General features: G+C 43.0%; 1 protein-coding gene across 4 annotated transcripts in view; it reads right to left on the bottom strand.

The window, feature by feature from the left end:
* CSRNP2 (cysteine and serine rich nuclear protein 2) overlaps nt 1-27,636 on the bottom strand; it is a 66,401-nt gene that overhangs the window by 9,518 nt on the left and 29,247 nt on the right. For 2 of the 4 annotated variants that reach the window (XM_068267394.1, XM_068267395.1), the window contains exons 2-5: nt 25,254-25,391; nt 22,671-22,846; nt 14,193-14,452; nt 189-485 (exon numbers count right to left, since the gene is read on the bottom strand). In XM_068267394.1, coding sequence (XP_068123495.1) covers nt 189-485; nt 14,193-14,452; nt 22,671-22,830 — 717 coding nt within the window. In that variant the 5' untranslated portion in view covers nt 22,831-22,846; nt 25,254-25,391. The remainder of the gene's footprint in view (nt 1-188; nt 486-14,192; nt 14,453-22,670; nt 22,847-25,253; nt 25,392-27,636) is intronic. The other 2 variants (XM_068267393.1, XM_068267396.1) reach the window with 1 other exon arrangement.

Genomic DNA, 27,636 nt, shown 5'->3' with positions numbered 1-27,636 from the left:
CAATGGGCAGGCACCTGCACCAGTTCCCAACTCCCCACACAGTGTAATATGGGTTTTTATTTAAGATCTATTACGTCTCAAGCTGGGTTACTGAGATGTTGGTGATAGTGGTAAGCATTTTTGAAAAATGATGAAGCAGCAAGAACAACAATGGGAAGTTCTTCCCCTTATGTAATTCTATAACCTACCTGGCACTTGATTCCTGCCTGACTGCAAGGACAAGCTTCCGGATCACAGAAGAGGCGGCAGTCACATCCACATTCCTCTCTGGACAGGCGGATAGATCTCAGTTCCTGCTTCTCATCAGCATCTATACGATGCACACCGGCTGCTCGCAGTAGAGCACGGCGTCTCTTAGTTGGTAATGGCTGGAGAAAGAAGTAATCATCTACTTCTACGTTATCTACGTCTATATCTTCATCGGACACATCTTCTAAGGTGAGCCCTTCAGCTTCTTCAGACTCTACAGTACCATTTTTAGTCAGCTGTTCATGAAGAGAAGGAAAAAAAAAAAAAAGGTTACTTTCTTAAATTTCATTTCCATTTCAATCATTTTCTACAGGTTAACAATTTTAGAACAGTTGCACCATGCCCACCATCATTGTATCCATACATATCTGCATGGTCATCATTGAAAATAACATTTCTATGATAATCATTGTATACAACTGGTTTGGTGTGCTCTATTGAATATGAGGCCATCGATTACCAAGCATTTAAACAGAGCTGAAGAGTTTGTGCATAAATCCTTTGACCAACCAATTATGGAACTTTCAGATTGGATTGCTTTTTTAATAAACAAATATATTTCCCATGTTTATCAGAAGAACGCAACATAAAAAGCTTTTCATCATGGCCAAAGCTCAGCATTTTTATAGCTACATGAAGATGGTGTCTGCGTTTGGGAACAAACCAAAGCTCTACTGGCTAGAAAGCTGAGGCACTATCCTATTGGCCTTCAGAACCTACCACTGCCAACATGAATGACAGAAGTCCGAGTCTAAACTAGGGCATCCCAGCTGATACAGGCTAACCAGCAAGCTCATGGTGACCCAGAACTCATTGGGGTGTGTAAGGGACTACAATGGTCCTAAAAGCCCCCTTACTAAGATGTTAAGAAAAACAAAAGTTTGCTTTCCTAAAACAGAAAGAATTTGCGATAATTCAGGTTGGAGTGAGCTCGAGATGTCTCCCAGGCACCACTGCTGAATATATGCAAATTAACCATTGTACCCTTAGAAGCTATACACACCTCCAGAACCGCTGGAATGCAATGATGTGTCAGCTTGTTAATATGTACAGAGCCATAATAATCCAACATGCATACAGACTGTTTCGGATTGTTTGATCCTCATCAGTGCATGGCATGGATTAATTTGGCTCTATGGAGTAGGGCTTGTAAATCCGAGAGGCACAGACTAACCAGCAAGCTCATGGTGACCCAGAACTCATTGGGGTGTGTAAGGGACTACAATGGTCCTAAAAGCCCCCTTACTAAGATGTTAAGAAAAACAAAAGTTTGCTTTCCTAAAACAGAAAGAATTTGCGATAATTCAGGTTGGAGTGAGATGTCTCCCAGGCACCACTGCTGAATATATGCAAATTAACCATTGTACCCTTAGAAGCTAAACACACCTCCAGAACCGCTGGAATGCAATGATGTGTCAGCTTGTTAATATGTACAGAGCCATAATAATCCAACATGCATACAGACTGTTTCGGATTGTTTGATCCTCATCAGTGCATGACATGGATTAATTTGGCTCTATGGAGTAGGGCTTGTAAATCCGAGAGGCCCAGACTAACCAGCAAGCTCATGGTCATCATTGCATTCCAGCGGTTCTGGAGGTGTGTTTAGCTTCTAAGGGTACAATGGTTAATTTGCATATATTCAGCAGTGGTGCCTGGGAGACATCTCGAGCTCACTCCAACCTGAATTATCACAAATTCTTTCTGTGTTAGGAAAGCAAACTTGTTTTTCTTAACATCTTAGTAAGGGGGCTTTTAGGACCATTGTAGTCCCTTACACACCCCAATGAGTTCTGGGTCACCATGAGCTTGCTGGTAAGTCTGTGCGTCTCGGATTTACAAGCCCTACTCCATAGAGCCAAATTAATCCATGCCATGCACTGATGAGGATCAAACAATCCGAAACAGTCTGTATGCATGTTGGATTATTATGGCTCTGTACACATTAACAAGCTGACACATCATTGCATTCCAGCGGTTCTGGAGGTGTGTTTAGCTTCTAAGGGTACAATGGTTAATTTGCATATATTCAGCAGTGGTGCCTGGGAGACATCTCGAGCTCACTCCAACCTGAATTATCGCAAATTCTTTCTGTTTTAGGAAAGCAAACTTTTGTTTTTCCAGCTGATACAGGGGAGACAGAGGGCAGAGGAAGTCTCCAGAAGACCTTATCCAATTGCCTGACAGTCAGGTGGTAAGCTAAGTTATGCTAAAGTGCAGCCCTGGGCAGGAGCATATTTGAAGGGTGCAGACAAGAACCCTGAATAATGGTTGGGCCCTGGGCAGATTTAAAGAGTACTTCCAGTGTACAATTCTTACTGCAGAAATGATGATGTTTGTTATATTTTTTTTTACTACCAGTAGAAGTCAGAGCATTACTGCAGACTCCTACTCAAATTCCAGTATCTAATAATTACTTCTGACTTCCCAGCCTTGCATTTAGGTTAAGTTTTATTTATTGTTAGCACAGCAGTCATCTCTGCTATTATATTGGACAAAGTCCCTAGTTACAGTACTTCTGCTGCAATTCAAGAGGCTAATGAAAGAAAAAAATAACCTGAAAGATCTAAGTACATGGAAGAAAGAAACATTAAATAAGAAGATTAATATTAGAGCTTTGGAAGATATAGGAGTAGGGACTCATGAGTCCTTCATATTTAATTAGCTTCTATATCTTTTAAACAAGACAAATAACATTTATATCGCGCTTTTCTCCTGGTGGACTCAAAGCGCCAGAGCTGCAGCGCTCTATAGGCAGTAGCAGTGTTAGAAAGTCTAGCCCAAGACTCCTAACTGAACAAGCACTTACTGAACAGGAAGAGACAAGATTCTAACCCAGGTTGCCTGTGTCAGAGGCAGAGCCCTTAACCATTACACAATCTAGCATACTTTTAAACCATCGCATTAGATATATTTGGAATCCACACATTCTCCACTCAAATGAATTTTGAAAATTGACATCTAAACTGAAAGAGAGGTTCTGGTGATTGGGAAACAAAAGTCCCCAATAAGAATTGACAAGAAAATAAAGCAAAATGGAATTTCAAGTGTATGTATCTAGTAGTTTGCTTCCTAATTTTTCCTTGACCACAAACCATATCAGTTTTGATTGAAAAATCCATAGTTTACCCACGTGTGGTAGCCTTTGTCCACAACCCTGAAGACAACAAGGGTTATTTTGGGGTACAAAGCTTGCAGTTCTTGGAAGTACCAGCTCATAAGAACCTTATAATCACCTGCTATGATGTTAAAACACATTGGATTTTCAATAGCAAGTTTTTGCCATTCTCTCACAATCAATAACTTTCCTCTATTTATTTTTTTTAACTCTACAAATGTAGTATCTTTAGTAATAAAAGAGCAGAGAACCTTAAACTACATAACAGTACTATCTGCGGTCTTCTCTCTCACCGCTGACCAATAGAGCTGAATAGTCATTACACTGACTGATTCGGGACAGCAAGGCTCTGGCCCCTTAAAGACCAGCGCTTTTTTTCCCCTAATTTTTTGCTTTGTGATCACTGTGATTGGTTCACAGTGATCACAGATCTGGAGCCAATGAAAATTGGCTCTGGATCACGGTACAGAGCTCAGCTGTCGGACAGCTGAGTTTAGTGCTGGTGGGGATGTAGTTAAAACTATGCCACACTAGGCTTAAGCAGTCACCTGTGCAGCATAGTTTTTACTATGGTGGGTCCCGAACCAATTAAAAAATGAAAGGCATTTTAATAAAGGAAATGTCAAAATATGAAAAGCAGATCTCAGATATAAGTTTCAACCTGCTGACATCCTTAAAGGGAACCTTAACTCTGGCCAAAAAAATAAGTTTCACTTACCTGGGGCATCTACCAGCCCCCTGCAGCCATCCTGTGCCCTCAACGTCAGTCACGTCTCCTCCAGTCTCCTGCTGTCAGCTAGTTTCGATTTTGCCGACTCAGAGTCGACCCCCCAAAGCGTACCTTTGCACACGCTCCTGCTGGTGCAGGATGCTATCGTGGACGGTAACATGTATCTTTATATGCGTTGCAGGTGCAAACGTACATTGAAGAATCCATAGTAAAATCTATAATTTTAGCGCCTGGGCCCTTATGCTGCAAGACATCAAACTGACATTTCCTTCACCACCATGCTTTACAGATTTTATTTGGTTCTTGGTGAATTTAGTTTTCATTTTTACATCTTTGGAAATGTCTTGTCTGTTCAGAGAGCACTAATCCAAAAGTTAGGAGCTTAGACTGCCCTAATTTCTCTCTACACACCCACACTTCTGGCACATCATCCATGTAGATCTGATCTGTGTCGTTTTTTTTTGTCTTTAATGGTACCCATGCACTTTGACATCAGTAGTGACAATCTACTTGTGGGTTGGTGATGAAACTTTTGTGTTCTTAGGCTCTTGTTTCTCTTCTTAGCCTATACTTAATAGGATGGCCTATTTTGGCCAAGTTGGCAGTTCTCGAAAATGTTCTTTACTAGTATGTGATCTTCTGGATTGCAGACATGCTTAGTGTCTAACTGTTCACAAGTTTTTGTTAAACAGCTTTCAAGACTAAAGGTGGCCATACATCAGGTGACTTGGCAGCCAATCGACCATCCAATTTGATTATTATAATCTAATTGGGTGAAAATTGGTGTTGCCAAGTGCATGCCCGATCGACAAAGCGACCAATTTTGGAAATGAAATTGGTCGCTTGGTCGATCGCGCATGCCGCAAGATGTCGGGCCGAAGTTGGTTGGTCGAACGTGCGGTGGTACGGCAGCCGATTTCGGAACGAGCTACGAGACGACGAAACCCCCACCGCAATGTATAAATGTGCCTCTGTGTGCATGTGTACATTACCTGTCCTGCTGCAGCCTCCGCGCGGTGTCCTTAACCTCTAGGCGGCTCTCCGTACACACTACTGGCACATATTATCTGACGTCAGGCGCAATGCACCAGTGGCGTGTACGGAGAGCCACCCGTAGGTTACGGACACTGCGTGGAGGCTGCTACAGGACAGGAAATGTTTAAATGCACACACGGGGGGGGGGGGGGGGGGGGAGACACATTTATACATTGGGGCAGTGGCGCGGCAGACTCAGCCGATTCCCTGAAGATTTCATCTTGAAATTAGATGGGAATCGGCTTGTAGTATATGGGCAGAATCAACAAAAAGACAAATGTATCTCTAGTCAGATTCGATTAGAGATAAATTTGTCTCTTTGTCGAATCTGCCCATAATCGTTAGGTCTATGGGCACCTTTAGTCATTTATAACTTTCAGGGAGGGGTCACACTTGTCTTTAAAGAGAATCTGTACTGTAAAATTCTTACAATAAAAAGCATACCATTCTATTCATTATGTTCTCCTGGGCCCCTCCGTGTTGTTTCTGCCACTCCCTGCTGCAATCCTAGCTTGTAATTGCCAGTTTTAGGCAGTGTTTACAAACAAAAGACATGGCTGCTAACCAGAGCGATAGGCTGAGGAGAGCTTGGAGAGGGTGTGTAAAGCTTATGCCTATCACAAGCAGTGCTGCACATTATACACATTCCAGCCTGAGCCCGACAGACTCGACAGAGGAAAGAAGATAAGATTTATTACAGAGACAGTGCAACTAGAAAAGGCTGCAGTAAGCCAGAGCACATTAGAACAGGTATAGTAACTTAGGGCCTTTTCACACCAGAGGGCTTTTTCGGCGTTTTAACACCACAGCCGAAGTTGGCGTTTTCCTAGGTAAAAATGAAGTCCATAGACTTTCATTTTACCTTTCACACTTAACGCTGCGTTTTGGAGCATTGCGTTTTGAAGCTCCCAGGAGCTTTTTTAAGGCTGACCGCGGCGTTTCTCATTACAATTGATACTAATGTATTGGCGTAAAAACGCCTTAAAAACGCCCTGAAAACGCCTTAAAAGCGCCAGCAGCCAAAACGCAGCGTTTTAGCCTTTTACCGCTGCCTGTAGTGTGAAAGAGCCCTTATAAGATAGAAGAAATAAGGCTCAAAATTTTGTTACAGAGTCTCTTTAAGGTTTCTGCACACATTTTTCTGCACACCATGTGCATTTGTATGCAGAAAAACGTGTGCGTTTTTTTAACAGCAGCTAATGTAATTGATAGAGAAAACTGACAACATGTGCAGAATTATTACAATGTGTACAAAACCCTGTTAAAAACATTGTAGACATGCACCAATATGGAAATATCCAGTTTGCAACATATACAGTGGCAGGCCAAATATACATGGGTTACAATGGATGTTGCTTCATTGTATTCCTCAATTCCCCACCATCTTGCCTTGCAGGCTCTTGAATTTCACATTACTACATATGGTTCTTTTAGACCTGAGATTAAAAACTTTCTCCTTTTGGCAGTGGATTTTCTACTTAGTCACAACTATTTTATGTTTGATGGGGTTTACTACCTCCAGAAATGCGGAGCTTCTATGGGAGCTAAATTTTCCCCATCCCTAGCAAATTTATATATGGGGTGGTGGGAGGAGCTCCGCATCTTTGGGGGTGGGAACCCCTTTTCTAATTATCTTTTCTGGTACGCAAGATATATAGACGAATTGCTGCTAATTTGGAGGGACCCTCGAGATGCTTTACCTAGTTTCTTAACGTATTGTAACCAGAACACCTTGAATCTTTCTTTTACCATGCTTCACAATACCATTGAAATAGATTACCTTGATCTTACATTGAAAGGTGTGGAGACAACTGGTACAATAGTAACCAAAACCTTTAGAAAGGCATGTGCGGGTAACTCTTTGTTATTAGCTACCAGCTGTCATCCCACACATACTTTAAGATCTATCCCATATGGAGAAATGATCAGGGCTGCCAGAAATTGTTCAGATCCCACTATCTTACAAGAAGAGCTTAACCTTGTCCAACAAAGACTTGAGGAACAAGGTTACCAGTCTGATTTAATTGAAAAAGCCAAAATCCAGGCTCTATATAAGAAACGACAGCAGAATCTTTTATCTTCAAATTCCGCACGAAGTAGGAGGCAATATCACAAAAATTTGAATTTTGTCACATCTTATAGCTTGGAATATAATGAAATTGTAAAAGTTATTAAAAAATATTTGCCTATACTTCATGCGGATCCTAAATTGGATTCAATCCTTTCAGATGGATGTGGCTTTTCATCCAGACGTTCTCCGACCTTAGGTACTAGTTTGTCGCCTAGCCTGTTCAATAGTTCAGAGAAACGAACACCAGTCTGGTTGACCTATAAAGGGTCTTACAGGTGTGGTTATAACACCTGTCGTTATTGCAAAGTTCATAGCCAGACACGAGAATTCGCTTCTCTGTTTAAGCAGACTAGTCATCAAATCAAGCAGTATATTAATTGCAATACAGAAAATGTAGTTTATTTAAAGGACTTACGAGGCCAAAATGTCTAAAAAAGCAAAGTACCTGTAAGCTGTTTAAATGCACGGAGGACGCCGTCCGCGCCCTCCGTGCAGCTCCGCCGGGTCCCCTTCCTGAGATCGCCCCCCGCGCCGACCCCGACCCCCCAGGCCGGGCTCTCGTGCCGCTCTCAATATGGCCGCTTCCATTGGCCGCGGCTGCGCAGTCCGCCTGGCCGCGAGTGCGGCTGCGCAGCTCTACGGCCAACCCCTCCGATCCACGCTACAGTGCGTGGTTCGGGGGGTTGGCCGTAGAGCTGCGCAGCCGCACTCGCGGCCAGGCGGACTGCGCAGCCGCGGCCAATGGAAGCGGCCATATTGAGAGCGGCACGAGAGCCCGACCCGGCCTGGGGGGTCGGGGTCGGCGCGGGGGGCGATCTCAGGAAGGGGACCCGGCGGAACTGCACGGAGGGCGCGGACGGCGTCCTCCGTGCATTTAAACAGCTTACAGGTACTTTGCTTTTTTTAGACATTTTGGCCTCGTAAGTCCTTTAATCACATGTCAGATTTGTAATATCCAATACGTAGGGTGTACGACAAGGCCTTTGCGCCAAAGGATGTCTGAACACTATAATGGTGCCAGTCGATGTCTGAAGAATATGTCATATGTCACTCATGTATCAAGTGTGGCTAAACATTTTCTATATGTACATGCAGGAGATATGTCAGGGTTTAGATTTTGTGGGATAGAACGGGTAGTGTGTCCTTCTAGGGGAGGGGATGTATATAGACTGCTCCTTAGGAGAGAAGCGTTTTGGATTTGGAAATTAGGTACCCGCACTCTCCTGGGTTTGAATTCGAAATCTGACATTAACCACTTGAGGACCCACCCTTTACCCCCCCCTTAACGACCAGCGCTGTTGTAGCTGATCTGTGCTGGGTGGGCTCTGCAGCCCCCAGCACAGATCAGCGTGCAGGCAGAGCGACCAGATCGCCCCCCTTTTTTCCCCACTAGGGGGATGATGTGCTGGGGGGGTCTGATCGCTCCTGCCTGCGGGTGTTGCGGGGGGGGGGCACCTCAAAGCCCCCCTCCGCAGCGAAATCCTCCCCCTCCCTCTCCTACCTGGCCCCCCCTGGTAAGCCGGGCTGCACAGGACGCTATCCGTCCTGTGCAGCCAGTGACAGGCTGTCTCCGGTCACATGGCGGCGATCCCCGGCCGCTGATTGGCCGGGGATCGCCGATCTGCCTTACGGCGCTGCTGCGCAGCAGCGCAGTACAAATGTAAACAAAGCGGATTATTTCCGCTTGTGTTTACATTTAGCCTGCGAGCCGCCATCGGCGGCCCGCAGGCTATTCACGGAGCCCCCCGCCGTGAATTGACAGGAAGCAGCCGCTCGCACGAGCGGCTGCTTCCTGATTAATCAGCCTGCAGCTGGCGACGCAATACTGCGTCGCTGGTCCTGCAGCTGCCACTTTGCCGACGCGCGTTATGAGTGCGCGGTCGGCAAGTGGTTAATATGTTCTATTGAAGAATGATGATTATAGGTTGTCAGAGATATGATTATGTGACACTTTATAACGCACCACTTTCTTCACGCGATACTTTGTGTATGGGATTGTGGGTGTGTTTTTATTAACATATGACAATTTTTGATAATTTGAATAGGGATTATATATTATCATGTCTGTATATAACACGTGGATATTTCCATATTGGTGCATGTCTACAATGTTTTTAACAGGGTTTTGTACACATTGTTGTAATATAAGTATGCTAATATTTTAGCTATTTTTAATATATGTGTGTGTTTCTTTAAGAGACAGGTGCACACCTTTGGGAGTGTCCACCTGACTCTATATATACTGTGATACACATTTACTCAGGAGCTATGACTAAGGAGCCATCTCTGCTCCGATACGCGTGAGCTTTTATCTGTACGCTGTGATGCTCTGATTTCGATATGGAATAAAGATTTTTCTATTTTTTCACCATACAACACTGGTGTAGCGGGATTTCCTTTGTGTATTGCTGGACTTGGTCAAGACTCCCTACTCCCTTGTTGGGTGAGTGTGAGTGTAGCAGCCTTTTTTGTATCCACGTGCAGAATTATCCTGCAGGTGTAACCAGCCCATTGATTAACATGAGTTGCCAGTTAAAATCAGTTTTTCTGTGCAGACACTGTGCACGAAAACAGACAACTGTGACCCCTGCCTCAGGCCACATAGGTCTTGGCAATACTACATTTATTTATTTTTACCTAATTATTCTATTAATTTTCTAATTATTCGTACCCGGTTTGGTCCATCAACTTTTAGGTTTGTGACGTAATGATAAACAAGAAAAATTTGCTTTCATAGCTCACTATAACAAAGCAAACAATTCAACATGCCAACTCCTCTACAGCCTGGCTCCACCTTACATATATCAGCACTTCTTTCCAGACACTAATTACCTCTTATTCTGGCATACAGGTTTTTTCTTCCTCTGGAATGTCCTTCCAGAACTTGTTCAGTACTCGCCTACCCTTAACATCTTTAATTGCATCCTGAAAATGCACCTCTAAATTAGTACAAACTGTTAAGATTCTCTCATCTGTCACCAACTGCCACATCGCCACCTACTCCACTTCCTTTACCTACTATTTCTATCCCTTAGATCCACACTGGCTTTGCACTATTTGCGTTTTGAAAAATGCATTCTCCTTCACTTGAATGAGAATTGCAGCAAGAATCGAACATGGTCATTGAATGGTGAATGAATATCCGCTTTTCACACCACAAAACCCAGGCAGTGTGGACCAGCCCTTAACCTCTTAGATTGTAAGATTGAAAGGGCAGGGCCCGCTCTATCGTTTTCTGTACTACTCTAATGTAAACTAGTGCTTGAAAGTTTTTGAACCCTTTAAAATGTTCTATCTTTGTACATTAATGTGACCTAAAACATCTTCTGATATTGAATCAGGTCCTGAAAGTAGATAAAGAGAACCTAGTTAAACAAATAAAAAATATCCAATAACATATGCATGTTACACTGCATGTGGATAAAGTAAATTAATTCTAATGTATAATTTGAAGGTGAAATCAAAGTCTTGTGTTTTTAATGAATGGGATAACAATGAGGTGTGCGTTAATGTCCCTGTTTTATTAAAAGAACAGGGATCTAGCAAAGCCTGATCACACATGCAACACACTTGTGGATGTGCATCATGGCTCGAAGGAGGGGATTAGACTCCATCAATCAACAGTCAGTCAGACTGTGTACAAGTGGAGGAAATTCAAGAATGTTGCTGCTCTAACCAAAAGTGGTTGACTAAGATAAATCTACCTGCATGGTATGTAATAGTCCAACAGGCTACAAAGGAACCCAGGGTACTTCTAAGCAACTTAAGGCCTGGCTCACATTGGCAAATGTTCATGAGTCCAATATAAGGAGGAAACAGAGCAGCAGAGTGTATTGCAGGGGAGCCAGGGAAAAAGACACTGCTCTCCACCCACAATATTGCTCACATCTCCAATTTACTAAACCCAGGAGGACAAACCAGAAGGATACTGGAAGAATGTTTTGTACACAGATGTAACCAAAGTAGAATTTTTTGGCTAAAATGAAGAGCTTTACATTTAGATTAAGAAAAACTCTGCAGTCCAACATAGACCCAAACCAGAAAACTGCCACCATGTTTTACAGATGGGATATGGGTCTGTTTTGCCTCATCTGAGCCTGGACAACTTGCCATCATTGATTGAACAATGAATTCTGAAGTATACCAGAGAATTCAAGGAAAATGTCAAGACATCTGTCCGTGCATTGAATTCCAGTCAGACAGCGGGTTATGCAACAAGACAACGATCCTAAATACAAAAGTTCTTCTACCAAAGCTGTGCTGTCCCAACTCCAGTCCTCGAGGTCCTCACACATATTTGGCACAGCTCAAATGAATTGATGGGACTGAATTAGGAAGGGTGTGGTTCATCAAGTAAACCCATTTCTCCTTCTCTCTGTCCATCTTAAACACCGGAATGGATACGGCCCTCGGGGACTGAAGTTGGACATCCCTGTGCCTAAGAATGGTTAGAGAGAACCTGAAGTGATAGTTAATATGAAGGCTGCCATCTTGTTTGAAGATAATGGTGCGCACCACATCCAAGTATAAATTAGCTGTGCTGAGCATCTTGTAAAAGGGCATGTAGCCCGAAACAGCGGGCTGTAGCTGCTACACAGCATTTTATGGATCTTCAATAAAGCTGATTTATACTTGGATGTGGTGCGGACCATTATCTTCAAACAAAACGGATCTTCACCCGGGGTTGGTTCCCGCATGCCCACAGAGGATTGCCAAGGTGCTGTTCCATCTCTCTCGAATCATATGAAGGCTGCCATCTTCATATGCTAACAAACAATGCCAGTTGTCTGATTTCTGTACTGATGCTCTACCTCTAATACGAACTATAATTCACTGTCCCAGAATGAGCATGCAGATCAGTTGTTTTGACTGTGGTCTGACTCCATTGCTAACTGCTTGTTGCAGCAGAGAGACACAAAAGCAACTACAGCCTAAAGCTCAGCATGACAGCCAGGCAACTGACATTTATTAGAGCATGAAGATGACAGCCTCCAATGATCCTCTCACTTCAGGTTCCCTTCAACAATTACAAGTGAAATTCCTACTCCGTTGAGGGGGAAAAGGGGGAAAAAAGTTTAAGGGGGAAGAAAAGCAATCCCCTCCGTACAAATTGCTGTGGTTACTACTACCACACATTATTTAAAATTGCTAATATTTTATATATGAACTCAAATGCAGCCCCAAAGATCCAGACAAGACTGAACACCAGAGCACTCAGTTGGTGCAGGTGTGGGAAGACATGCAATAATTGTTCATGATCTGCAAATCTCTGCAACTACCGGTAATGTTTTACATGAAAAACATTTTTTATAACAATATTACTTTAAGAGGTAGAAGAATGTGTCAGTTATGAGAACACAATAGCTAAACCTATGAAATTTAATTTACCATAAAGGCCATTTACTGTATGTTCTCTGGGAAGGATACAATTCAAATTAGTTCCAGCAAACTAAACATAAAGTTGCAATTTAGAAATGACTCTCTAGACACTGACCAGTTTTCACTGTATGTTAGCAGGGAAATACATTGTAAACAGGGAGCAAATTACTGTATATGGGTGTTTAAAAAAAATTATCTGAGACAGATCAGAACTCTCCGCAGGGAGGTTTCATCATGCGCACCCTGGAGAACACTACGAGAGAAGAGGCTACGAAGGTGATGCAAGTGTGCTCAAAGCCAGCCATATGAAATGCTACACAGTAAAGCTAGGAGTTTCCCAGAGCACCAGTTCAATCAAAAAGGTATAATAAAAAAAGAATTCCCTGTAATAAGCGGACCTCATCTATATATAGTTATGCGTTTTTATCTGGAAAGGGAAAAAAAATTGGCCATTCATTTTGTTTTTTAAAAACAGATTTTTTGCTTTCTTCTTTCTCTCCGAAAGAGGGTAAAATACAGGGTGTATTTTTGGAGAAGACAAAAAAGGCCCAGGCCTTGGGCAGCGGCTGGACAAATGAGGAGCAACACATGGAAGAGTAGTTGCTACCCAAAGGATTGGTCCATACAAGAGGGGCTGCTGTCCATGGAGGTCACACATGGAAGAGGGAACTACATATGAAATGAGAGGGGGGGGGGGCTGCTACACATGGAAGAGGAGCTACAAAAAAATTGGCACAGATGCAGAAATAGTATAAACCTCACCTTGGAAAAATGAACTCCACACCCTCCCTTGATTTACTGCACTTAGACAGCCAACTAAACTTTTTATGGGTGGAGTTAGGGGGAAAGTGTATGGAATGGGCTGATCATTCAGCGACTCGATCCCTTGGTGACTATTTGGGCCAGGCTGAGTTCTGTGGTTGGTTGTGTGTGTGTGTGTGGGGGGGGTGGTTAGTGCAGAGATACTACAGTTTAGTACATGATGGAGGGGGTGGGGTAAAGTGGAGAGCATTAGCCCTAGCCTGCGCTCGGACAAGATCTAACAGGCTCTACATGCTAGATTCTTGGCAGGGGAGGGGGGCCTGCAGCAGTGGGACAAGATCTGGTAGTACAAAGCTAGTGGCTACTGCCATGTAATCAAAATTAGACAAGGTTTCTGCTGGCATCTTGTATAAGATCTACTTATTCATGGTGGTAGACCAGATTATTGTCAGAGCAGTCAAGTTGTAGTCTTCCTAAAGTACCTTCCAGTTGCTCCACACATTGTATTTTTAAAGTTGTGTATTAAGGTGTTCACACAGCAAAATTCAGCGCACATGGGAAAACATTCTTTGGCTGAGCTTGCAGAACCCTAGCCAATCATTCCAACATCCTAAATGGGACAAAAACCCTATCACACCAAAAAAAAAGCTGGTAAAAAATGCTCAAGAAGCTTGAACATTATTGAAAGGTAAAAATATCTTCACTTCTCAGGGGAAAAGATTTATCAAGTATAACTGAAATGTTTACTTTATTTCCAAAGTGAGTTCAGATGATTACTAAAATAAATGGTATACCATTTTCCTTTCTGCTCATCCTTATTCGATAACAGACAGAGAAAAGACCCTCACCTTCATCTTCCGGGTATGAAGCTTCTCCTCCTTCAAGTGCTCACGCAGGATTTCCCGATGTGACACTTCCTGTTCCTGGGCAAACTCACACAGGGTGTACTTGCGCACAGAGTTATGGTGCTGGGCCATTCCCAGAGAACTGCCCCCTTGACTTGGCACGCTGGTGAACCCCTGCCGTCGGGAGAAGTAGTATACAGTCACCTGGTCAAAGCGAACATTCTTCTGTCTTAAAAGCTTCTGCCTTTTCAAGATGGATGTTGCTGGACACAAAATGACAGAAAACATTTACAATACAGATACCTAGATCTACAGTTCTGTTCACTTCAACAAATTCCTTGGCATGAGTTCTCCTTAAAGGACACTTGAATTGAGAGGGATATGGAGGCTGCCATATTGATTTCCTTTTAAACAAATGCAAATTGCCTGGCTGTCCTGAAGATCCACTGCCACTAATATGTTAAGCCATAGACAGTGAACAAACATGCAGATCAGAGGTCTCAGAGGATTAGTCACATGCTTGTTTTAGCTGTGTGATTCAGACACAACTGACGCATGAAACGTCTACAGGACTCCAGGCAATGGGTATTGTTTAAAAGAAAATAAATATGACAGCCCCCATATCTCTCGCACTTCAGGTGTCCTTTAAATCAAATAATGAGTTATAGCTGCACTGACTGGGGATGGCAGAAAGTCCTTTAGGGGTCACAACTGGCATTTAAAAGGCATACGAAGGAAGGAAAATTCGGGTTCAACATTCAATACAGGATTTAGTGGAACAGTCTGAGCATTAAAGAGGAGCTGTTAGGTATAGGGTCTCAGAGAAAATAAACACATATATCAGTAGCTAAAGATTGGCTGTACTTACATTACATATGCATTTCACTGTCCACGTTTGGATTTCACAGAATTTGTATATAGTATATGCAGAGATAGATGCTCCTGACAGCTCATGGCAGGCTCCATGTTTTTCTGTCAAATGTGTCGTCATGTCCTGCCTGCTTCCTGATCACAGATAAGCTGGTACTTGAACAACACAGTGTGCAGTGAATATTAATGAGCCATGTGGCTAGGAACAATAGCTGACTCCTGCAGTGTACTCTGCCCGAGATTTATCAGTGCTACGCGATTACAAGCTGCTGTAACGCCTCATTAGCAGCCGAGGGGAGAGCCCCAGAATGCTTTGCAGTATGGTATGCGGCTTGCGTCTTCTTAAGAATAACAGACTTGCTGATAAGCACACATCAAAGGTAACTGAGATTTTTATCTTCACTAATTGCTTTTGGGCAGTGGTCCTCAAACTAAGGCCCGCGGGCCAAATGCGGCCCCCTGAAGCTTTTTTATCGGCCCCCTACACACAAAATATATTACTTATAGATGCGGTCAGCTGCATCTTTAAATATTGGTGGTCCGCATATAGAATACCAGTGCTGGCACCACCCATCCACATGGAAGCCAGGAAGCAGTAATTTTGCTGGTTTCCAATCAAATTCCACATCAGGTGACACTGCTGTCCAACTGGACTTCAGGTTGTCACCTGGGTATGCTTCACTGTATGGCCTGCAAAGACGACATTTTATGTATATTCCGGCCCCCCAGCAGTATGAAGTATGTTGACCCGGCCCTCCACCCAAAACGTTTGGGGACCCCTGCTTTTGGGCTTCCTTCTAAACTGTTTAACACAGGAGAATAGAGGTTTAAATTAGCTTCTGCAGCCTGACAGTTACTCCTTAAAGGCTTTCTTTGAAGGGCAGCAAATTGCAAGCAGCTTCAAAATAAAACAAATGTAGATGCTGGCGGTCAAGATTGTCCTGTTTATGATCTGCATACCATTTGCAGCAAACTTGTGATAGACTCCAGAAATTGCCATTTGTAAGCATGCTTGAGGTTAAGGCTGGATTCACAGTGGTCCGTTGCAAAACGCATGCATTATAATGGCTGAACTGCAATAGAAACTGGACATAGACGGTAATAAAAAGCCTGCATGCAGTGACTTAGAAAAATGTGATCAGTTACAACGCAGTACTGTGAACCGCATCATAGAATTGTTTACGCAGTGAGATGAAATGCAGAATTACTCTGCTACGCAAATGAGAACTGTGAACTAGCCCTAAAGGAAAAAAAGAAAATCGATTTTTCTGTTGCTCAAAAGACAACTTTACTTACGGTAACGTCTTTTCCGGTAGTCAGGAGGACAGCACCCCTGGATGAGACTTGTCTCCCTCCCCACCGTGGACAGGAACTGCAAAAGAAACAATTTGCATAAGCAATAGGCAGCCAGGTATATAAGCTACTTACTTGCCACTATACTTCAGTTAATATAAAAGATAATACGGACACTTAATAATGCTTATACAAACCTCTGATATTCCACCCAATAAGGGCGGGTTGTAGGGGTGCTGTCCTTCTGACTACCGGAAAAGACGTTACCGTTAGTAAAGTTGTCTTTCCCGGATCGTCACTCGGACAGCACCCCTGGATGAGACGATATACTAAAGATCAGGCTTAGGGCGGGACCACTGCTTGCAGAACCTTTCTTCCAAAGGATAAATCTGTAGCTGCCGATACATTAAGTCGATAATGCTTCACAAAAGTGTTATGACTTGACCATGTTGCAGCCCTGCATATCTGCTCAATGGAGGCCCCTGCCCTCTCTGCCCATGACGTAGAAATGCCTCTTGTAGAATGAGCCCTGACCGAAGAGGTTAACGTCTTTCCCCGTATCTGGTATGCTGATACAATTGTCTGTTTGATCCAGCGTGCTAAGGTTGTCTTAGAAGCTCTGTTACCTCTTGTTTTTCCTGCAAACAGGACAAAAATTGCATCTGATTTTCTCCAGGCATTAGATCTTTCTAAATACTGTAACAGACACCTCCTCACGTCCAACAAATGTAGTCTCTCTTCCTTATCATTTGCCGGATTCTCACAAAATGACGGGATATAAATTTCTTGGTTCCTGTGGAAAGAAGAAACCACCTTCGGAAGAAATGTTGCGTCCGGACGCAATGTTATTCTATCCTCTGAAACAACACAGTACGGCTCCTTAATCGATAGTGCTTGTAGCTCACCTATTCTTCTTGCTGTAGTAATTGCTAGAAGGAATATGGTTTTCAATGTCAGGAATTTGTCCGAAACTTGAGATAAGGGTTCAAACGGAGACTCACATAGACCCTGTAACACTGTATTAAGATCCCAAGAAGGAACTCTTGACCGTATAGATGGTTTTAGTCTTCTTAAAGCCTGAAAGAAACGGATTATATAATCCTCCTGTGCTAATTTCCTTTCTAGGAACACACTCAAGGCTGACACCTGAACTTTCAAAGTACTAATACTAAGACCCTTCTTATAGCCACACTGTAAGAATTCCAAAACTGATCTAAGCGATCTATTGTTGCAGGATCTATCTATACACCAGTGATTAAAAACTCTCCAAGCCTTCCGGTAAATTAATCGAGTTACCTTCTTTCTACTATTGAGTAGTGTTTCTGACAGATCATCTGAGAAACCCTTAGACTTCAGTATTTCCCATTCAGGTTCCAAGCTGATAGGTGAAGTAGACTCGGATCTGGATGTAATACTGGCCCCTGGGATAACAAGTCCTGAGTCAGTGGGAGGATTATTGGTTCTGATATCGCTAGAGACTGTAGTAATGTGAACCATGGACGTTTGGGCCACATTGGAGCAATCAATATGATTCTCGCTCTGTCCTGAATGATTTTCTTCAATACTCTGGAAAGTAATGGAATTGGCGGAAAGGCATACATCATCCTGCCTCCCCAACTGATTGTGAACGCATCCATTGCCCAAGGTAAGTCCTCCTGAAACAGGGCACAAAACTTCCGGCATTTTGAGTTCCTTTTCCTGGCGAATAGATCCAGTTCTGGATATCCCCACTGTGACGTTATCGTTTGAAACACCTTCGGATTGAGTGACCATTCGTTCTGGTCCAGCTTCTCCCTGCTTAGATAATCTGCCAACTGGTTTGATGTCCCCTTTAGATGACGTGCTTGTAATGACATGATATTGTTTTCTGACCAGAACAAAATTTTTGATGTTTGTTTCCATAACATCTGGCTCTTCGTGCCTCCTTGTCTGTTTAGGAATGCTACCACAGACTTGTTGTCGGTCCTTATCGTCACATGCGTTCCCTTGATCTGATCCTTGAAGTGTAGCAGTGCCCTCCATACAGCTTCTAGTTCCCTGCTGTTGGATGATCTTGAGCTGATCTGTACTGACCATTGTCCCTGAGCCAGAAGAGCATCCAAATGTGCTCCCCAACCCCATAAACTGGCATCTGTTGTAATTATCCTCTGCTCTGGATAACTCCATACACGGCCTGATGAAAGATGACCTTGGTTTTGCCACCCAAGTAGGGACACTTTTATGCTGTGAGGGATAGGGATCTTCTTGTCTAATACCGTGAGGCTTCTGTTCCATGATCTGAGGATCCATAACTGCAGAATCCTTGTGTGGAACTGCCCCCACTGAACTGCGGGAAACGAGGCTGTTAGGAGCCCGAGGACTGCCATTGCTTTCCTCAGTGATACTGTCCTTGCATTCTGAAAGGAAAAAATAGCATTTAGAATTGCAGTAATCTTTCTATCAGGCAAGAAGATTCTTTCATTCCTAGTATCAATGCTAAATCCGATAAACTCAAGAACCTGGGAAGGAACTAGTGAAGACTTCTCCCAATTAATAAGCCAACCTAAATGCTGCAGATAATCTAATGTTGACTGCATCTGCAATCTTACCCTTTCCGCTGTAGGTCCCCAAATTAAAAAATCATCTAAATATCCAAGGATATTAACTCCCATCAGCCTAAGCTCTGCTAGAACCTCAGACATGACTTTGGTAAACAGCCAAGGGGCAGAAGAAAGTCCAAAAGGAAGAGCAATAAATTGAAAATGTCTTACCTCTTCCCCCATGTGGACTGCAAATCTTAGATACTGTTGTGATGACGGATGAATAGGTAGGTGAAGATATGCATCCTTGAGATCTAGAGAAACAAGAAAATCGTCTTTCTGCAAGAGATGAATCACAGATTTTATATTGTCCATCCTGAATCTTCTGTATTTTACATCTAGATTTAATTTCTTTAGGTTTAAGATGAATCGGTAAGATCCCTGTGGTTTTTTTACGAGAAATACTGGCGAATAGAACCCCTCCTGTTTCTGACAACTCGGTACATATCTTATCACCCCCTTTTCTAATAGAGATAGGACCTCGCTTTGTAGTGCACGACACTTTCTTTGATCTTGTGGTTGGGGAGTAATGCAAAACCTCAGAGGAGGATGATGATTGAACTCTATCCGGTACCCTTCTGATACAATCCTTAGTAACCACTGACTTGTGAACTGAGGCTGCCATACTTCTAAAAAGTTTGCAATTCTCCCCCCCACTGGAATCCTGGCGTCATTGCTTATCCTGCCTCCTGGCAGGATTGAAATTGGGTTTCGGTTTCTGTGATCTGTATGGGACCCAACGTTTACCCTTGGAGGACTTGGGGTTTTGGTCAGACCTGATGGGGGGACGAAATGGCCGCTTATACTGGAAAGGTCTTTTCTTTTCTGGAAAGTTTTTCTTTCTATCTGATGACCTATCTAAAGTATCATCTAAATTGGATCCAAAAAGCAGCCTGCCTTCACATGGTATACCACATAACTTAGATTTTGAGGAATTATCCCCATTCCAGGTTTTAACCCATATACCTCTTCTGGCTGAGTTAACTAAAGCAGTAGTTCTGGCTGTAAGTTTAACAGTGTCGTCTGATGCATCTACCATATAATTAGAGGCATTTAAAACTTTCGGAAAATCATTAAGAATTTCTTCTCGCGGGACCCCAGAAGCAATCTTATCCTGCATTTCTAATAACCATGTTTTTAATGATCGACTCACTGCCGTGGACGCTACTGCAGGCTTGAATGTTAAGGAAGAGGATTCCCATGCTCTCCGCAGGAGATTGTCCATTTTTTTGTCGATTGGGTCCTTCAGACAACCAAAGTCTTCAAATAACAGATCTGTTTTCTTTGACACCCTAGAAAAAGACGGGTCTAACCTAGGCGGAGTACCCCAAAACTCCTGATCTTCCGGAGAAAAAGGATAACGATTAGACAAGGATCTCGGCCAAAAAGCTCTCTTCTCAGGGTTATCCCATTCCTTCTTAATCATACCCTTAAGGGTGGAATGGACTGGGATAAACTGAGGCTGGGGGTCCGCCAAAGTCCTGTACATCTCATCCAAAGGTGTCAAAGATTTTCTTTCTGTCTTGATACCCATTGTATCATACATAGCGCTTAATAAATCCTTCATTAAATCGGTTGAAAAAGCAAATTTTGATCTGTCCACATTTGAGACCTCTTCCTCCATATCTGATAGCTGATCTAGCTCCGATATCTCCCCCTCAGATAACTCCGAACCCTCCACCTCACTCTCTCTTCTACGTTTGGATCCCGAGGGCCCTGGTTGAGCCAAAACAGGGGAAGCAGGGATAGCAACTGCAGGTATTGTGTCCATATTTCCAGTAGTTCCTGGGACATCAGAAGGAACTATAGAATTGGAAGCAATGGCAGAATCTTTGATCTCTTTAATCGCTGAAGACATCTCAGATCTCATCCAGCCCATTAAATCTTTAAGTATGACCGGAGATTCATCCTTGACTACTTTCTCTGTACAGCTCTGACATAATTTTTTAGAAGAAGATGAAGAAAAACGACTGTTACAAATTGCGCATTTCCTCTCCGACCTGCTTGAACTATGCTGACTGGTCTGAACAGCAGCCTTGTCAGTTTTTTCACTTTTATCAGATTTGTCCGACTTGTCATGTTTTTTAGGCTATAAAAAAACACAAACAAGGGACAATCGTTACTAAAGGTTACATAGTAAAAAACCATAACAAGCAGGAGTATACAGGTACCACATCTACTTGCCAGAGAGGGATCTTGTCCAGACTTAGCAGATTGCAAAGGAGCTGAACCTGAAGCGTCCTCCATGATTGCCAGCCACATCTGAATCATGGACTTACTTCCACATATATACCCTCAAACAGACCCAGCTGACCACAGCTAACGCCGCCCTGCTGCATAACTAATCAGCTTCACATACCTTGATGCATCAGCTGAAGCTGATTACCATACACCGCCGCGGCTCCTGCCGCTTAATTAGTCCAGCGTCATTGTGATGCAAATGTAATCAGCTGTTTCGTTGATTTAGTATTTCCCCGCCGCGGCCCCTGCCGCTCTGCAGACCTCAGATCACGCGGGACGCCAGCGCGTGACTACTTCCGGGTAAACCGGAAGTGACCTCTTCATGCGCGCGCCTGCACGCATAATACTGCTGCCTTCTCCGGAGAAGCCTCCCAAACGCTGCAGGACTCCCCACTGATCACTGCTCAGCTCTATTGGGAGTCCTGCCACACGCTGCCCCTGCCGAACTGACATGGATGGCTCCCTGGAGACCTCTCCCTCCGCTCCGTCCGGGACAGGAAACTATACTGAAGTATAGTGGCAAGTAAGTAGCTTATATACCTGGCTGCCTATTGCTTATGCAAATTGTTTCTTTTGCAGTTCCTGTCCACGGTGGGGAGGGAGACAAGTCTCATCCAGGGGTGCTGTCCGAGTGACGATCCGGGAAATCTAGATTTTATGATCTTACCAACACTCAGCTAAACTCTCCCCAGTTTTCAACAAGGGTTTACAAAGTCCTACTCACAGCTTAATTAGATGGAGTATTTATTCGCTAATAATTAGAATAGGTTTTTAGATTTCTCTTTTGGCATATAGAATACAATGTCCTATTCTGGTGATTGGGTTAACTCTTTTAGTGCCTGTTTAGCAAAGTTTCAGCAATTCAATCCAGTACAACCAGAACACTCAACAAACCAGAAAAAAAAAACTTGCGGCTTTGCAGGATGCACACAATTTTTACACTACAGTCTAAAGGAACAAAATTTTTACATTACTTGACTTAATTTGTATTTAACTAATATATATCAACTTTAATACAGAGTTTGTGGTGTAGGTAGGGCATGATGTATGGTACAGAGCCAATTATGGTTATTTTTAATTGTAACTCTCGAGCAACAAGAAACTACATTTATTCGTCATATACCAATCCCCTTAAGTGCTGGGGATTCTACTGTAGTAACTATAGTAGGGTGACACAAACCACAGCAATACCATGTGCATAGTCTACTCTATTTTCAGAAAATTAGCTTTGGTCTCACAAAATGGCTGCTGCCCTTGTGGTCATATGGTAAAAGCCATTTTGGAACTATAGTGGCGTTATTCTGTAACAGCATTGCCCTGTGCCAGCCATGTGTGTCACAGCTGAGGGTAACAAAATGTCCATTGGTCACCACTGCCTCACAAAATGGCTGCTGCCCTTGTGGTCACATGATAAAAGCTGTTTGGTAAGTATAGCTGAGCCATTCTGTGACCGCATTGTCCTGTGCTAGCCATGTGTGTCACAGCTGAGGTAACTTACGGATGAGTCCAGTGCTGGTAGGAGCATTAATGCTGTCACAGCTCTCAGCACTGTCACTGTTTGAGATCTCATCATCGGAATCTTTTGGTGTAGAGAGTGGCGAGCCCACATCCACTTCTTCAAATTTTCTTTTTAGGCTTCTGCTTGTCACAGCATCCATTTGTTTCCCGGAAGGCCTGTAAAGAAGACAAATAATATGCTAAATAAAATATATATTAATACTAGATTGTCTATAAAGAGTCAGCATATTATGCAGTGCTAAAGATTGAAAGTGCAGATTACATAGATAAAAGTACAAACTGTGACACAGGATCAGTAGGACACAATGGGCCGTGTGCAATTTACTTTTTCACCTGAGTTTTCTCCTAGGAGATACATTTTCATTTCCTTAAAATAAACTTTTCAGCACTTTAAAATTAAAAAGCACCCAAAAGTTGGTGAAAAGGTGCTTTAAAACTTATTTTGTGCATTTTCTTGCTTGCTGATGGTTTAAAAAACATTTTATGACAAGGTGTGAAAATCTCACCTAGGAGAAAACTCAGGAGAAAAGGTGAATTGCAAAGGGGCCAATAGTGTCTGGTAACCTTTACAATAAAGATTCAGTTAGGCAACCCCATAATACTGTATGGCAACCAGAACTGCAGAAAAAGACTAGAAGAGGTGCTCTATAGTACTGGCTGAAAAGGTGGGCAGCTGCCACTGTAGTGAGCATAACACCTTACCTGCCAACCCCCAATGCTAGGTACACACAATGCAATTTTCCATCAAATTGACGGGTCAAGCCGATAATTTCCAATGTGTCCCATCTGCTCTCGATCAATTTTGTGCAGTACTGATCTTAAAAAATCAACCTGTTATCAATCGGGAGCAGATTGGACATGTCAGAAATTATCAATTCGACCCATTGGTCTGACGGGAAATTGCATGTGTACCTAGCATGAGGGAAAATTCATTTGGGGGTTGGGCGGGAAGTGGTGTGGGTGTGTTTAGAAGGGGGCAGAGTCAAGATTTAGGAGACAGGTCAAAAGCTGGGGCTTTTTTCGTTTTAATTCAGACAAATAAAATATTAAAAATTACTCTGACTCCACAGCCCCGCCTTGAACAATACGTTTTCTTCAACCTGTTCATTTTAGTAATACAATTTTTTATTTTATTGTAAAGCAGCAGTTGCGTCTTATCAAAAAAATCTAAACAAATACAAGTCATCTCTTAGGGCCTGTTTCCACTACACGTAGATTGGATGCAGAATAGATGCAGAAAAACTGACTCCAATGAATGCCTATGGACCTGTTTCCACTAAATGCAATTTTTCGGATGCAGATTTTCCCATAGGCATTCATTGGAGTCAGTTTTTTAACATCCATTCTGCATCGATTCTGCATCCAATCTGCGTGTAGTGGAAACAGGCCCTTACACAATAGGGTTAAAAACTAAGCTACCGATAACTGCTAAAAGCCCTCTTTCATTCTTACAACTGTGGGGGAAATGTAGCTGGAATTGGCCACTCGATCAACATAGATCACTCTATATAATCTCTTGTTAGGCATCAGCTTGTTTTTTTTTCTCCCCACTATGGAATTCTGATTTCCGTTTCCTCTTTCTTGCAAGACCGAGTCTATGTCCGCTTCTCAGCAGGTTCAATGAATCTCCCCCTCCCCCATCATGTCATTTGGCTGAGTTGCCATGACAACTTCAGTTTTGTAGAAGCGGAAAGATACCAGGGAAATAAAAATGCATCCGCTGAAAGCCAAGCCAACGCTGAATACAGGGCACAAGGGGAGTAAAATGTAAAGGAGCAATCCATAATTAAGAATACCCAGAAAAGCTGTGGCTGTTCTCACATTTGTCTTGAATGTCTATCTTGTTAAAGAAATCCTGCTGTGATAATGTAGCATATGAAGCACGGTCTAGATTTCAGCTTCCTAACTCCAGTACACCCAGCCTTTTCTGAGTATCAGCGGGCTTCTTCCCAAACACAGAGCAATGAGCCAGCACTGACTGGGCGACCTCAACAGCTCTGGCTCCATAGACATAATGCATTATCTACCTGCCTAACTGGACATGCTGCTGCCACCTATATTCCGTTCAGACGATCCGTTCCATTTTGCTGTAAAGAGGAACTTTAGGGAAAAAATACATACAATGCAAAATGAGAAGTTAGAAAATAGAAGAAAGTTCAAGAAATGATTGATATTTGCCATGTAATTTGTTCATATTGTTTTATTCACAATCAGCATCCATGTAATCATCTTCACTACTAACAGACATGAAAAAGACAGACAGGACCAACTTCCATTATGCATAACCACACCCCTTAGCAATGCAATAGGCTAAAAGGTTGATTTTTTTTTTGTAGCCATACATATGCACTACTTGCTTGGCTGTTGGAGGAAAAAAAAACAAACAATATTTCAAACAATGCAACGGGGTTCACAAACTGTAAATTGTCAGGACCACAGCCATGACATCACACTGTGGGAGGGGTTTCACCACAATATCAGCCATACAGACACCCCTCCCCACCCTGATTTATTTCAGAAAAGGTAAAGATTTCTCATGGAAAAGGGGGTATCAACTACTTACTGGGATAAAGTTCAATCCTTGGTTACAGTTCCTCTCAAGGTTCCTCTCAAGCCAGTGGACAACAGACATGCATGAGACAGGTGGAATAGAACCAATCTTTTGCTTGGGCTCTTCACATATCTGTACAGGTTCTGTGTGCTGTAGTACAACATAACAAGCACATTTTTTAAAGACAGATGTGTGGCGAAATATGCTTTGCATGAAATGCTAACATTAGTGCAAAACATGTTAGCTTGGGCAGCATGGTGGCATAGTGGATAGCACTCTCGCCTTGCAGCACTAGAGTGTTTAGTTCAAATCCCAGCCAGGACAATATCCAGAAGGAGTTTCTACGTTGTTCATGTGTGGGTCTCCTGCAGGCACATCACTTTCCTACCACACGGCCAAAAATACCAGTAAGTTAATTTGCTACCCTTCCCCAAAACAAGAGAGACCGACTCTGGCAGAGATTAGTCTGTGAGCTCATCTCAGGGACAGTTGGTGATGTAAATACAGGCTCTACACCAGGGGTCCCCAAACGTTTTGGGTCGAGGGCCGGGTCAACATACTTCAGACTGCTGGGGGGCCGGAGTATACATAATATGATCTAGAAGTCTTTGCGGGCCAGACAGTGACGCATACCCAGGTGACAACCTGCAGTCCAATTGAATAACAGTGTCACCTGATGTGGAATTTGATTGGAAATCAGCGAATTACTTCTTTCTGGCTTCATTCTATATGCGGACCACCAATATTCAAAGATGTAGCTGACCGCATCTATAATACATTTTGTGAGTGGGGGGGAGGGGGGGCGGGCGGTAAAAAAGCCTCAGGGGGCCACATTCAGCAGCAGGCCTTAGTTTGAGGACCACTGCTCTACACAGTAGTGCCTGCGTCAAGTTGTGAATGAAATGGGAGTCATGCCTAACTGTGCACACATATTCAGATGTGTAGGATCCTTTCTGAAGAATGAAAGCATCACTGCAGTAAACTAGTTAATTAATTGAGACAAATGCACTAAATTGTACTTCCCGCTTTGTGCTGACTTATGAACCAATGAGTATGTAAACTGTTGCTATGGTTTCCAGAAAGTGTCCTAAAAAAGTTGAGGAGTGAATTTGAAAGATAATAGCAATGGCATTCAGTTACACTACTGTAACGTGGGACTTTAACGTCCCACTGTGAAATAAGCCTATAGTGCCAGCACTGTATAAATGCTTAATAGGTAACAGCTTATGCTTGAGTTGTATTTTTTTCTTGTGCCATACTGCATGAGCGCCAGAATGAACACTCCTACAGAAAAAGGTACTTGCAACTGATAGCCATGATTCCATGTTCCCTGGCCATCTCCATACATGTGTGGTCTGCTTAATGGATTCCAGAGAATTCCTTAACCATTGTGTGCTTTATCTTTCACATAAGTCATCCATCCTTCCTACAGGCCAAGGGTCACCTCGGAGACCTTCTGTTCCAACATTCCTGAAACTTATACCATTGCTACCTCATACTACTCATGCAGGGTCAGTGGCATTATTTTATTACATTTTATATATTAATATAGAATTACAATGTTAATGTGCACATTGTTGTGCACGTTATCTAGAAATGCACCGTAGAAAGTGCATTTGGATAATATGTTCCATTACAACGCAGAGATGTGAACATGCCAATACAATTGTATGGGCAGTGTGTTCACATCCCATGCAGCATCGCAGTGCACCCCAATGCGCATAGTGCAAATGCAGCCTTAGTGTCCAAAGCGTATGTATATACACACACATTGTGTGTGTACACATGCACTATTTGTCACAACTGTCAGGACTGAGCTTAGTCCTGCAGGTGGAACTGTGGGTACAAGCACTGTATAGACGTGTTTTGGCATACTAGACTGAGGCACACTGTTGCTATGGTGAGGGGTGACGTGGCAACAGCACAATGTATAATGGATTATCTTCCAGCGGGTGGGACAAAGAGGGCAACAATGTGCTTGGCAGTCAGTGTCCCCTGTTCAAGATCTTTAAGTGACCTCAGGGTCAGGGTCAAACAGCTGCCTCAGCCAAGTTCCATCTAGCGTGAATGAAGCTTTAATGCTTGTAAACAGAAAGGAGTGATTCACTATAAAAAATAGCATGCCTTATCATAGTTAACATAGCGAGCGCTACAAACTTATGCCTTCTAATTGGCTATGACGAGAGCTCTACTCATGCTGCCCTGAACCTCTGCAGGTCCAATCACTTTAAAAAACATCATCCCCAAACATTGATTGGCCCAATAGGCTGCCTGTCACTTGACAGGAAACTTGACAGGCAGCCTATTGGGCCAAAGTGCGGGGATAATGTCCTTTAAAGTGGACCTGCAGGGGCTCAGGGATGGAAGAGTGGAGCTCTTGTCATTGCCAATTAGC

Source organism: Hyperolius riggenbachi, chromosome 2 (genome assembly GCF_040937935.1).
Source record: "Hyperolius riggenbachi isolate aHypRig1 chromosome 2, aHypRig1.pri, whole genome shotgun sequence".
NCBI lineage: Eukaryota > Metazoa > Chordata > Amphibia > Anura > Hyperoliidae > Hyperolius > Hyperolius riggenbachi.
The sequence above is the reverse complement of the archived record's forward strand: the minus strand, read 5'-3'. Positions and strand labels throughout refer to the sequence as shown.